Genomic DNA, 13,808 nt, shown 5'->3' with positions numbered 1-13,808 from the left:
TGTTGCAGAGCACGGGTTCTAAGCATGCAGGCTTCAGTAGTTGTGGCATGCGGGCTCAGTAGTTGTGGTTCGCAGGCTCTAGAGCACAGGCTCAGTAGTTGTGGCGCACGGGCTTAGTTGCTACGTGGCATGTGGGATCTTCCCGGACCGGGGCTCGAACCCATGTCCCCTGCATTGGCAGGCGTGATTCTTAACCACTGCGCCACCAGGGAAGTCCCTATACTTAAGATTTGTGCATTGTACTACATAAAAGTTAATTCTCAGTTTTATTTAAAACTGAGAATTAACTTTTATGTAGTACAGTTTTTTTTTCCCCCGCACCATGCCACATGCGGAACTTGCCCGACCAGGGATCAGAACTTCCCCCCCTTCAGTAGAAGCGTGGAGTCTTAACCACTGGACCACCAGGGAAGTCCTGAAGAAAAAGTTTTAAAAGAAGTGAAACCTGAAACAAAAGCACATCCATTTGCCAACTTTTTGATGTTAGGTCAAGCTTTTTCCTTTGCATGTGGTGGGTCCATTGACTTCTGTTCAGCCGGATCTAGTGTAAACCACACCCTCAATGTGTTATGCACAGTTTCCATGGTCTGTCCCTTTAAATTCGAGCAATTTGCTCAGCAGTCTGAATCAGGATTCTTTTGTTTTCCCAGTTTTTTGGTTTTTTTTTTTGGCTGCACCGCACGGCATGTAGAACTTCCCAACCAGGGATCGAACCCGTACCCCCTGCAGTGGAAGCACAGAGTCTTAACCACTGGACCAGCCGGGAAGTCCCTCCCCAGTTTTTTCTTGTTGTCTTACTTATGTTTAATTTGGCCAGAAGTTTGTGTAGCATCTTGCCTTTATTACATCTCCAAAAATACTCAACCAGTAAACTACTTCATAAAGTAGTTTATGCATTGGGCTTCCTGTGACTAAAAGGGAGTTTGAAAAATTCTGATCTAGAGGCTTCTGAGTTTTCTCCTAGCTCTGAAGTTTTATGACTAATATTTTGTACATTTGTACAGTTCTCCTAGCATGGAGAATTTAGTGCAACTGCAGTGGTTCCTGCGTCACTGTTACCTCAGCACAGCTTCTACCTGCCATCCTGTCCTAACTCTTCTCTCCTTTTTGTTCATCCCAGCTACCCACTGCTGAAACTCCCGTTGCCAGGAACAGGACCCGTGGAATTCACCACTCCTGTGAAGGATTACTCGCCCCCGCCTGTGGCCTCTGACCACAAGCCAGAAGAGCCTAATGAGCAGCCAGAGTGGGTAGGTGCTCAGTGTATCGCTGAGGAGAGCCCTGGGCGTTGGGTGCAGACTGGCCGAGGCAGGGGTTCTGTGAGCGAGTGAGGGTAGTCAGCTTCTGATGTGTGAATACATATACTGGAATAGTTTTATAAAGGCACAGAAAATATTCAGCTATACATTTAATACATCTAGTTATACATTCCTATTTTGAAAGGAAACACCAAACTACATAGAAAGAAGTGTGTCTGTCCTAGAAAAGCTGGGGATTGTGGTTGCTGTAGCTGTGGACAGCTGGGTCTGGGTTCATATGTAGGCTGCTCACACACCATGCACAGGTGCCAGGCAGTGCCCTGGCAAACAGGCCGTCTCCTTCTTGTGCAAGGTAGTTAGGGGAACCACTGAGCATCCCTAGAGAATGTTTTATCATCAGAGTCCCAACACCATTTAATATTTGCAGTGCACCTAATTTTTTCAAATCTGGTAGGTCCTGTTTTATCCTCACAATCCAGTCAGGTAAAACGTGCAGGTTTTGTTTATCCCTTTTGCAGTTAAGGAAGCTGGGGCCCAGAGTGATGATGTGCCTCAGTTTAAATTTAGTTTTCATGGGGTCAGCACTGGATTAGAACTCCAGATCTCCTGACCTGAAGCCCACTGCTGCTTCTGAATCATACTGTTCTCAGCTGACTGTCTCTGAGCTGAGCACTAACGTAAACGAGGAAGAAACAATGTTTCCAGTTGAGCGTCTGAGGTGCAGGACTTAACCCACCAGAACTCTGGACTCATTATTTGGAAATCTTCTAAGAGTGATTAGTTCGTCTCTAAGACTTTTACCTGCCAGGTATGGATGAAGTGTTCTTCCCTCATGTGTTGTGCTCTGGTCCCATGGATTGGTGCTGGGCTTGCTGAGTCTGTTGTTGAGGAACAAAACCAAGCTCAGGGCACAGAGCTTTTCCTCTCCCACCTTCTCTCTGACAGTGATTGCACATTCCTTCCCATTTCCTTTTCGGGTAATATAGCAGCCAGGTAACTTGTTATAAACTGTGCTCTAATGTTGCTGAAATAGAGACATATCTGGTAAGATAGGTATGTGTTACAACTACGCATGGTATCAAGAGGAAGTACACAATCCAGGCTCAATGGTACTCTGCCCATGAAGGTCAGATGTGGCAGAAACCAGTTCTGTTGCTTCATGTCTCAACTTGACCCTTGGCTCACTATGGGACCTTACTGGATCAAGCCTTTTGCCTCCATTAACCTCTTCATGCAATTTTACCACATAATGGAGCTGATGGTTCCTGGTCACAACAGGGTCGTCTGTGTTTGTGAATGTTTTGTGACTAGTAGAGTTCAGTGGACCGGATGGTACAGAATAGATGTTTCATGGTACAGCTGTTAGGGTTTACTTGTTTGTGAGCCCTTTAAACTTCCTTAGTGTTCCGTCTTTGGCCTGGGATGGTGATAGTAAGCAGGTGTACAAAATAACTTGAGGGTTCAGGAATTACAAGGTTGTCCCTTTTTTCTCTTTCTGATTGGGGTCCCCAGCCCCTGAAAGGTTGAGAAGGAGACCCAGGCCCCGGTGCAGTCACCTGGTGTCATGCAGCTCAGTGCTCAGTTATCTCACCTCCATTGACTGTTCGTCATAAAAATAAAGGTCAACAATATAGGAATTCTAAGGGTTGCTTTAATTATAAGGAACAGGAAACACAACCCAAACCAGAGTAAGTGAAAAGGGCGTTTTTTGGGTCATATAACTCACAGCCACAGGCAGGGCTTACTCAAGGGCAGCATGGTTTAGGCCTCAGAAGGAGTCCACCTCTCAGCTCTGCCCTGTCTGGATCAGCTCACTGTTGTCTCCCTAACAGTGGCTGCAGCAGATTCAGTCCCATGTTCTTGCAATATCCAATCCAGTGGAGGATGAGAGGGTGCCCACTTGGCTCTGAATGGGGTTCCCTGCCTGTCCCCACCCCAAACCCTGTGGCCGAGGGAGGTGCTTTGTTGACTGACTTCATCACCTGATTGTCTTCATCACCAGGCTGAGGATGAGAGAGGATGGTTTCCCAAGGAAAATTAGGACGCTCAGGCACTGGGCATCTACTGCTCACACCAAGGAACCAAAATGTCCTTCCTTCCTCTGTTCATTCCTTTATTCAGCACATGTTTGTTGCACGTCTGCAATGTGCCTGGCAGAATGATCTTGAGCCTCACTGCTCCGGAGGAGATCTAGTGTGCTTGGGAGGAGAAGACAAAGATATCAGTTTAAAATAAATTCAGCATATGTCAAAGGGAAACAGGAGCCAACTGAAAGAGCTCCAAATGGCCAATGCTGGAAAATAAAATACACTTTGCAAAAAAATAAGTAAAGTAGTATTGGATTATAACCCACAGTGTAAAATAAATGTCTGAGTCCATATGATTGAATAAATCAGCGAATGAAAATAGACAAATCTGGGCAAAAATTCTAAATTTATGTAGCTGGGCTTCCCTGGTGGCGCAGTGGTTAAGAATCTACCTGCCAGTGCAGGGGACACAGGTTCGAGCCCTGGTCCAGGAAGATCCCACATGCCGCAGAGCAGCTAAGCCCGTGTGCCACAACTATTGAACCTGCGCTCTAGAGCCCCTGAGCCACAACTACTGAGCCCGTGCGCCTAGAGCCTGTGCTCCGCAGCAAGAGAAGCCACCATAATGAGAAGCCTGCACACCACAACGAAGAGTAGCCCCCGCTCGCCGCAACTAGAGAAAGCCTGCGTGCAGCAACAAAGACCCAATGCAGCCAAAAATAAATAAAATAGAATAAATTAATTTTAAAAAATGCAGTAAAAAGTAATCATTGTATTAAAAAATATATATATATATAGGTAGCTACTCTGCCCTCAGGGAGGTGTAATATAATCCCTCTTCCTTAATTGTGGACTGTGCATAGTGACTTTCTTCCAAAGAGTACCATGTGGAGAGGGGAGAAAAGAGTCTCTTTACAGTGGAGCACCTGAGCAAGGTGATGAGGGTCAACATCAACAGTGATAAATCAGGTTGATGGTATGTACCCTTGATGTGTGACAAGAAGGGTGCTTTACCTCTGTGGTCTTCCTCCCAAAAACCCATAACCCCAGTCTAATCATGAGAAGAACGTCAGACGAGTCCCAGTTGAGGGATGGTCTACACAGTTCCTGACTAGCGCTCCTCAAGACTGTCAAAGTCATGAAAAACAGAGTCTGAGCACTTCCCTGGTGGTGCAGTGGTTAAGAATCCACCTGCCAATGCAGGGGACACGGGTTCTAGCCCTGGTCCAGGAAGATCCCACATGCAGAGGAGCAAATAAGTCCATGCACCACAACTACTGAGCCTGTGCTGTAGAGCCCAAGAACCACAACTACTGAGCCCACATGCTGCAACTACTGAAGCCTGTGCACCTAGAGCCCATGCCCCACAACAAGAGAAGCCACTGCAGTGAGGTGCCTGTGTACAACGAAGAGTAACCCCCACTCGCTGCAACTAGAGGAAGCCCGTGTGCAACAACAAACACCCAATGCAGCCAAAAAAAAAAAAAAGTCTGAGAAACTGTCACAGCCAAGAGAAGCCTCAAGAGACAGGACAACTAAATATAACATGGTACCTTAGATGGGATCTTGGGAGAGAAAAAGGGCATAGGTACAAGCTAAGGAAATCTGGTTTCCTTACTTTTCCTTAGTGATAGTTTCTCAGACTTTCCTTGTTCTTAATGACCTGGACAGGTTTTTTTGGTAAATAAGTATTTTATTATATTATATTTATTTAATTAATTAATTAGTTTTTATTTTTGGCTGCGTCAGGTCTTCATTGTGGCATGCAGGATCTTTTTTGTTGTTGTTGCGTTGTGTGGGCTTCTCTCTAGTTGTGGTGTGTGGGTTTTCTCTCTCTAGTTGTGGTGCTTGGGCTCCAGAGTATGTGGGCTCTGTAGTTCATGGCACGCAGGCTCTTTATTTATTTACTTATTTTAAAATTTTATTAATTTTTGGCTGTGTTGGGTCTTCGTTGCTGTGCACGGGCTTTCTCTCATTGTGGTGAGTGGGGGGCTACTCTTCATTGCGGTGCATGGGCTTCTCATTGAGGTGTCTTCTCTTGTCGCGGAGCATGGGCTGTAGGTGCACAGGCTACAGTAGTTGCAACACGTGGGCCCTAGAGCACGCGGGCTTCAGTAGTTGTGGCACGTGGGCTCAGTAGTTGTGGTGCTGGCTCAGTAGTTGTGGCTCGCGGGCTCTAGAATGCAAGCTCAGTAGTTGTGGCGCACGGGCTTAGTTGCTCCACGGCATGTGGGATCTTCCCAGACCAGGGCTCGAACCCGTGTCCCCTGCATTGGCAGGCAGATTCTTAACCACTGTGCTACCAGGGAAGTCCTGCAGGCCCTTTAGTTGAGGCGTACGAGCTCAGTAGCCCTGCAGCATGTGGGATCTTAGTTCCCCAACCAGGGCTCGAATCCGTGTCCCCTACATTGGAAGGCAGATTCTCAGCCACTGGACCACCAGGGAAGTCCCGCTCTGGACAGTTTTGAGGAGTGTTCCTCAAGTGGGATTTGCTTATTTTTCTCTAGATTAGACTGGGGTTATGGGTTTTTGGAAGGAACACTACAGAGGTAAAGTGTCATTCTTTTCACATCTGTCAGCCTCCTAAATTATTTTTTAAATTTCCATACATTAAAGTTCAGTCTCTGTGCTGTAAAGTTCTTGGTACTGTCAGGTTTGTTTGGGTTTTCTTTAAGCTTTTCTAATAGAAGTATGGAACAATCTAGATGTGTTTTTAATTTGCATTTTCCAGATGACTACTGTCAAGTGCTTATTGTATTTGCATACCTTCCTTTGTGAAGTGTTTCAGTGTTCTGCCCGTTTTGAATTGAGCTGTTTGGATTTCGTTTTATTGAATTGTAATTCTTTCTGTATGCTGGAGGTGTCTCTATATAGTATATAGTCCTCTTTCTCCCCTTTTGCTGAAGTGTTCCCCCGAGTGGGGTGGTGTCTGCACCCTGCAGTTGGGCCTTTCTGTGTCCTCCAGAAAGGACTCTAATCAACTCTACTGGGTGTGGGTGCTTGTGCTCTGAGTTAGGTCTGCCCTGTGTTGGAGTCACTGATCAGTTGTCTTGTGGGGTAGGGGAGGACAGTTCCCTCTGGAAGGAGAGATGTTTTTACCAGAGGAAGACCAGAGCAAAGCAGAAAGGTGACTTTCTATTTCACAGGCATGTGACCTTGGGCAGGTTATGTAACACCTGTGTACCTTAGTTTCCACATTCGTAAAGTGGGGATAATAATTATACCTGCATTATACATTGCCGTAGGATTAAGTGAAAGAATGCAAAAGTTAGGTCAGTGCCTGGCCTATCATTTGCATTCGATAAATGTTTCTGGCTGTCATTGCCATTGATTAGATCTGGTCGGAGCAGAGGGCAGAAGAACAGAGGTTCACATGCTTGGACTGCCCTCTGAGTGCACTGGGCATGCACTCCTTATCCTTTGCTCCTTAGTTCACATCACGCTCTCCAGGAAGCCTTCCCCAGGTGTCTTGCAGATGTGTGCTCTGTTTCTCCTTGTGAACTGTAGTGTGACCTAGTTGCAGTCATGTTTCATTCAAATTTGTCCAACCTTTTGCACATAGTATATGCTTAAGAAAGGGTTTTTTTCTTTTGAATGACTTGTTGAATAAGCACGGCTTATTTAGGAGACAGATAGTCTGAAGTGAGGCATTTTTCTTGGAGCTTGATAGGGGATAAGTTAGGTGGGACCAAGTAAAATCTTGGGCTCTGGAGTTTAAATGAATTCTCTGGGCAGTAGAAAGCCATTCCCTTAGAGGCAATGACATGATGAAAGTGGTGGTAAGAAGGTCAATCTAATTGAACTTAGAGAAACTTGGAGACTGAGTTGACCGTGCCTAGGAGGGAGGGTGAGGGGACAAGAAAGTGGAGGAGAGATTGATTTTAAAGGGATGCCAAACCAATTTTAAGAGTTTTAAGACATAATGATACAACTAGATATAACTAACATGTATTTGGCCAGACACCTTACTAATTGGTTTCGTGTGTTCTTTTGTTTGGTCCTCACAGTGATCTGCTGAGGTCTGAGAGTTTATTCCCATTTCCCTCAGTAAGTAAGGGACTGAGGCTTGGAGAGTGTAGAGACCCTTGTCCAAGGCACACAGCCAGGGGTGGAGCTAGAATTTAACCCTGACGTGTCCCCTGAGCCTGCCCTTCCCACCACACCCCACCCCCTCACCTATCCAGGGCTGGAGAACAAGGAGCCGGAGCCCTGTTTTCCAGAAGAGCTGAGTAATGGGAGTCCTCCGTATGGTGTTGTAAAGGGAGCCCCTGGGTGTGTCAGTGTAAAGGTGAAATACCTGGAGCTCTAGCTTGCTTTCTCTAAATGTGAAGGAAGGATTGTGTTTAAAATAGCAAACTTGAGGTGTCCTGCACTGGCCTGGCTCCCCTAGACCAGGTCACCATGGAAACCTGAACCTCACACCAAGACCTACCTGCCGTGTCCACAGAGGTGGCTGGGCTTCCAGCCCAGCACTGCAGGGCTTGGTGGTAGCCTGAGCCTGAACGCAAGGTTTCCAGGGAGCCCTGGTCAGGGACCCCACAGGTCCTCAGGACCTCAGCTCCCCTCCTGCACTCCTTGTGCTGGGCCTTTCCATCTATGTCCTGTTCTCCATGGGAACTCACATAGTTCAGAACTACCCAGGCAGGTAGAATATACCAGCTTGGGAATTAGGCGGCCCTGGGCTTTAATCCTGGTCTGCTGCCTATCAGCTGTGTGTCCTTGGGCATATCCTATTTATCTCTCTGAGACTTGGTTTTCTTATCTGGGTCCTCTAGCTCAGGGTCTCTTACAAACTGCAATCCGGGTGTCAGCCAAGGCTGCAGTTATCTCAGAGCCTGACTGGAGAGAATCTGCTTCCAAGCTCGCTCAGACAGTGAGCTGGAAGCAGGTTTCTTGCAGGCTGTTGAACTGAGGGACTCGTGTCCCTCATTGGGTGTTGGCTGAAAGCCCCTCAGTTCCTTGCCACATGGATATGGCTGACTTCATCAGAGTGGTGGCTCTAAAGGAGGGGGGCAGAGGAGGACTCGTAGTCTGATTTTTCCTTCCATTAAAAAAAAAATTGTGGCAAAATACACACAACATAAAATTTACTCTCTTAACTGTTTTTGTTTTTGTTTTTGTTTTTTGGCTGTGCCACGTGGCTTGTGGGATCTTAGTTCCCCGACCAGAGATTGAACCCAGGCCCCAGCAGTGAAAGCGCTGAGTCCTAACCACAGGACCACCAGGGCATTCCCTCTCTTAACCATTTTTAAGTGTGCTGTTCAGTGGTGTTAAATACATTCACATTATTGTACAGCCATTACCACCATCCATCTTCATAACTCTTCATCTTGTAAAACAGAAACTCTGCACCATTAAACAGTAGCTCCGCATTCCCCCTTTCCCAGCCCCTGATAACCACCATTCTGCTTTCTGACACTATGAATTTGACAACTTTAGGTACCTCATATAAGTGGAATCATATGGTATTTGTCTTTTCGTGCCTGGTTTATTTCACTTAGCATAATGGCCTTAAGGGTCATAGTCTTTTGTAACCTAATCTCAGAAATAAGAGCTCATCACTTTCGCTATATTCTGTTTGTCAGAAGCAAGTCACTAGGTCCAGCCCACTCTCGAGGGGGATTATACTTGGGCATGAGCGCCAGGAGGTGGAGATGACTGGGGCCATGTTAGAAGCCTCCATCTAGTGAGCACTCCTCCCTCTGTACTCAGGGGCATCTGTACTCCACTGGCCCTTACGCTTTCTCCCTCACCCACTTAGGATACCTCGTGTTGTCTCTGCTTCCATGTCTGTTTCTTACTTGAGTATCAAGTAGGGATTATGATAGGGCCCAGCACAGTGAGTGGTAGGCCCTGCCCACATCTCCTGCTACCATTTTCGTGCCTGCCTGCTTTCCAGCCACCAGTATCCACATCTCATTTGTCAAAGGATCTCTGGTACAGAAGGCCTGAGGTGCTGGAGAATTCGCACCCCCTAGGAGCAGCCCTCAGCCAGTAACTGTAGGAGTTGGTATGTAACCTCAGCTGTCTTCCTTTATGTGGGATAACTCAGCTAAATCTAACTCAGTTATCCACAGAGGATGCTTGCTCAGTAGCACACCCTTTTTGGGCTGCCTTCCCTTCGCTGCTCCTGTACCTACTCCCCTCCCTGTGTTTCCTCCACCTCCCAAGGAAACTACTTGTCTAAGGGCCTGCTGCTGGGGGAACCCAAACTAAGATAGTGAATGACAAGAGTTAGGCTCATGCCTGTAAATAAACCACCATAAGAAAATTTTGATGCCCAGAAGAGGGAGTTCGAGGGTACATATATTGGACGATGAGTTTGACACAGTCATATTAAATGACTGACCCAAGATCTTGAAAAGAGCTGGACAGATGTGGAATAGCTGCTTGGAAAGTTCAGTTGGAAATCGGGGAGGTGAATAAGAGCCGGCCAGCAGAGGGAGGTCCAGCCAAGGCCGGAGAGCGTGGCTGTGCCGTAGGCTCTCTTCTACGTGGTTTTTGTCTGGTAAGGCTTACCAGCTGATGAATGAAAACAAATGAGCAGTGGATTTTACCCAGGGCTGGTGGAAGGTCAAAGGAAAAAGGTGTCTGGGGCATAGGGGTTACATATTCTTACGAAAATCTGATGAAAACCATGGATCCTCTCCCCTAAAAACGATGACAGTGATAATAATAGATACACTTTTGAGAAGAAATATGAGTTAAGCAGGGTGCTCATAGAACTCCTGGAGCCATCCCGAGAGCCCAGAACGAGAGCTCTGGTTCTGAAGTATGTTCATTGTTACTTTGTTGAAATGGTGGCCTGGATGGTCCTGGGTGGGAAGGGGGCTGGATTTGGACTGGAGGGCCAAGAAGCTGTCCTGCCTGGAAACCAGAGGTTCAGTTGCACAGGCTCAGTGGGCCTAAGGGTGGGGGTGGAGTATATGACGAGGGCCACGGGCAGAGGAGATGGTACGTGCGGAGTCACAGCCTTGTGCCCAGTGGGAACAGACCTGGATCTGGAGGCTCCACGGTGCCAGCTCTACCTGGGTGATGTGCTGTGTCCTTCACAGAGGTTCAGAGTTTGAGGATGATCCCCTGGGTATTATCGCTCTCCTTGTAGAGCTGTGGGTCTCTGGGCAGCTCCGTCCACACTCAGGCCTGTGTAGTGTGTTGAGTCGATGAGCTGATGTTTGGGTCAGGACCTGTGGCAGTCAGTTCTGTCTAGGTACCTCTCTACCTCCTGGCAGCTTCTAGTGGGCTGAGTCTGCTGCAGAAGACTAAGTGGGTGAGGACTTCTGTCCCCAGAGCCTGTCATAAATACACACTTCACAAAGGCTCAGATGGATACCTGGGGTTGTTCCTTTGCGCCCAGGGGCTCAGGGGCCCAGGAGATGTTAACTTGCTGTGTGTGATCAGCATCTTAACCCTTGCTCGTGCCATAGCCTGGAGTATGGCATCACTGAGTGGCTAGATGGCCTTCCTTTCATCTACACACCTGCCCTTCAGAGTTCCTGATTGCAGCACGGGCTTCAGGACAGTCCCCTCGTCCCTCGGCCAGGCCCGGCTCCTGCAGCCTGCTCTTCACAGTGCCTCACGCCTGTGGGCACACCATCCCTGTCTCTGGGTGGATGACAGCCTAACTTTAGGGGGGTCTCCAGAGCACCGCTTTGTCAGGTTGCCCCTCCCTCTCAGAGATAGTCAGGGGCTTTTGTTTGTCAACTGGTTAAAATCCAGACAGCTCAGTCAGGTGTCATCCTGGCCACCTCTCATTTTTGCTGTGAGTTCCATTATTACCTGCCAGGACTCCTCTATGCTGTCCAGGCTGCTCCTCAGAGGCCCTCACTGCCCCTCTTCCACCAACCCTTCCCCACCTCGTGCTTCCAGTCAGCTCCTCTCTGGCCATAACTCTGCTGCAGCTAGTCCAGTACCTTGTTTTGGGGGTGCTCCTTGACACATCCGTCGCTGGAAGTCATTCCTCGCCTATTACATGTGTGTCACTTTTGTCACTTAAGTGCATATTAGCTCTTTAAGGATAGATGGCAGGTTCTAGTGAGAAAAGTGTGGTGTTCAACGAGGAGACCTGGGTTTGCATCCTCACACCATCCTTCTTGAGTCCTGAAACCCTAGAGAGTCACTTTGCTTCTCATAGGACTGTTTTGGGGGTCAGTGAGACGATGTGCCACACCTGTTATTGTTAGTGTTTCCATCGGCACTTAAGTCTCTGCATGCGCTGTTTATGTGTGTGTGTGTGTGCGCGTGCCTGTGCTTGTGCGCAAATCGTAGTGATGCTGCAGGGTGAATGTCATTATCTCCCTTTCACTGAGGAAATTAAAATCCAGAGAAGTCAAAAACATTTCCAAGGCCATACAGTTGGAGAGTAGAGATTTAGAACTGGGTCTGTTGAGCTTCAAAAACCAGTGACCTGCAAGTGGCCAAACCAGGATCGGCAAGATAGGCTACACCCTTTGGGGAGCTTATGGCCCATTGCAGGGTCAGCAGGCATTTTGCATCAAGGGCTAGAGATACAGGTTTTGTTTAGGTTTTGTGGGTCATGCCATCTGTCGTGAACACTCACCTCTCATTGTTGCATGAAAGCGGAACAGTGCAGAATGGGGTGGGTATGGCTGCGTTCCAGGAAAACTTTATTTAGAAAAACAGGTGCCAGGCTCAATTTATGGCCTGTGGCCATAGTTTGGCAACCCCTATTCTATTGGAAAATGTGTAGGAAAGTGGTTCATTAAGTGGTAAGAAGTCCCTTTGGACATCTTTATTTTTGAAGGCCTGTCCTGTTGGCCCCGCATTGCTTTGCCCGTAGTAGGTGCTCAGTAAATCCTTCCTGAGTACGGGCCATGTTTCTCCCTCTTGTGCTGAGCTGACCTTTCTAACCCTCCCCCGTTTCTTCCGCAGTACGTGGGTGCCCCGGTGGCTTATATCCAGCAGATATTTGTGAAGTCTTCAGTATCTCCCTGGCACAAGAACCTCCTGGCAGTAGATGTGTTCCGCTCACCTCTTTCCCGGGCATTCCAGCTGGTGGAGGAGATCCGGAACCATGTGCTGAGAGACAGGTATCCCTCCCTGGGACCGCAGCCTCCCTGATCCAGCTCTGTATTGAAGGGAGGGAGCAGCCCTCAGTGTAAGTCCATTGAGCCAGCCAGCTCTGTGGAAGGTGAGCAAGTGAGAAAGAGGTGGGTGGGCTCGCTTTGCTTTTCTCAGCATGCTTGTGGGTCCACTGTGGCTGTGTTCCCCTTGGACCTGTGCAGATGGCACAGGTAGAGCCCTGAGCTTCGTTGCCAGGTCTCAGACAGACTAGGTATCCACTGGGCCAACCCTGTGACAAGCTGAGGTCTGTTGGACTCGTGACCCAGAGGGCCACTGCCTAGGGGTTGTGAGATGTGAATCTCATGGTGGTGGCCATGCTGACAAGAAGCAAGCTGTCCCTGGGGGTACACTTCTGAAATCCGCGCCCCCCAGTGATTCTCTGGAGTGTGCTGTCTTTGTAAGCTGCCTCACTGCTGGGTTTTAGTTAGCTGAGGGCTTTGACAGGCATTTTGGTGAACAAGACAAAGCCCTTGATTTTCACCCTATCCCCTCTGCCTGCTGAACTGGCCAAGGTATTCTAGTGAGTGGGGCTGTGCACACTCCCAGATCTTGCCTCTCCTCAGAGGTGATGGGCTTTTGGGGTCCACATGCACTTTGAAGGTCAGACAGCCACATGGTTTGGTTGTTGACCACCTGGAAGAACTTCCCCTGCTGCCCTGGTTCTCAGGCTCTTTGGTATACCAGGCATCTGGGAGCCTGATGACGGAGGAGACCTCGTAAGTGCAGTGGGCCTATCCTGTGCTAGCAGACACAGCAGGTGCCTCGTCCTGTCTCCCACACAGCTCCGGGACCAGGAGCCTGGAGGAGGTATGCCTGCAGGTGACCGACCTGCTGCCAGGCCTCAGGAAGCTCCGGAACCTCCTACCCGAGCACGGATGCCTGCTGCTGTCCCCTGGGAACTTCTGGCAGAATGACCGGGAACACTTCCATGCTGATCCTGACATCATCGGAACCATCCATCAACACGAACCTAAAACCCTGCAGACCTCGGCCACGCTCAAAGGTACCCCCAGGGCAGGTTCCTTGAGAACCCGCCAGAGGGCCTGTTGGTCACCACGTCCTCTTTGATGGCTGCTCTGGCAGATCAGGGGTTACCCCTAGTTTCCAAAGATGGGGGTGGAGAGGGGCCCTGGTGTCTCTACAGTAGCTGCCGTTCCTTTGTCAGCACCTGCTGCGTTCTGTCTGCAGACTTGCTGTTCGGTGTCCCTGGAAAGTACAGTGGAGTGAGCCTTTACACCAGGAAGAGGCTGGTCTCGTATACCATCACCCTGGTCTTCCAGCACTATGATGCCAGGTAAGGCCATCAACGCTCAGGGCTCCTGATGGGGCTGTGGAATGACAGGAGGCTTTGACTAGTACTTGTTCTGGTTAGAGTGTCCAGAATGCCCCCTGGGAACTTGGAGTTCTCAGGCCTCCTGTAGAAATGTTGATATCCCTT

At 48.6% G+C, this 13,808-nt stretch overlaps 1 protein-coding gene and 1 long non-coding RNA gene across 8 annotated transcripts in view; one reads left to right on the top strand and one right to left on the bottom strand.

Annotated features, from left to right (window-relative positions):
- SCAP (SREBF chaperone) overlaps positions 1-13,808 on the top strand; it is an 89,672-nt gene that overhangs the window by 63,607 nt on the left and 12,257 nt on the right. For all 7 annotated transcript variants that reach the window (XM_027096943.1, XM_027096948.1, XM_027096947.1 and 4 more), the window contains exons 3-6: positions 1,121-1,250; positions 12,179-12,336; positions 13,153-13,373; positions 13,559-13,664. In XM_027096943.1, the coding sequence (XP_026952744.1) occupies positions 1,121-1,250; positions 12,179-12,336; positions 13,153-13,373; positions 13,559-13,664 (615 nt within the window). The remainder of the gene's footprint in view (positions 1-1,120; positions 1,251-12,178; positions 12,337-13,152; positions 13,374-13,558; positions 13,665-13,808) is intronic.
- Positions 2,893-12,185, bottom strand: LOC113615013 (uncharacterized). The gene is made up of 2 exons (XR_003430819.1): positions 10,282-12,185; positions 2,893-3,457 (listed from the first exon to the last, which is right to left on the bottom strand). It is a non-coding gene; the product is annotated as an uncharacterized LOC113615013 (long non-coding RNA).

This window comes from Aethalodelphis obliquidens, unplaced genomic scaffold, assembly GCF_003676395.1.
Source record: "Aethalodelphis obliquidens isolate GAN/ISIS:26980383/991018 unplaced genomic scaffold, ASM367639v1 scaffold111, whole genome shotgun sequence".
In the NCBI taxonomy this organism is placed as follows: Eukaryota; Metazoa; Chordata; class Mammalia; order Artiodactyla; family Delphinidae; genus Aethalodelphis; species Aethalodelphis obliquidens.
Note: the sequence above shows the minus strand (reverse complement) of the source record. Positions and strands in the feature narration are given on the sequence as shown.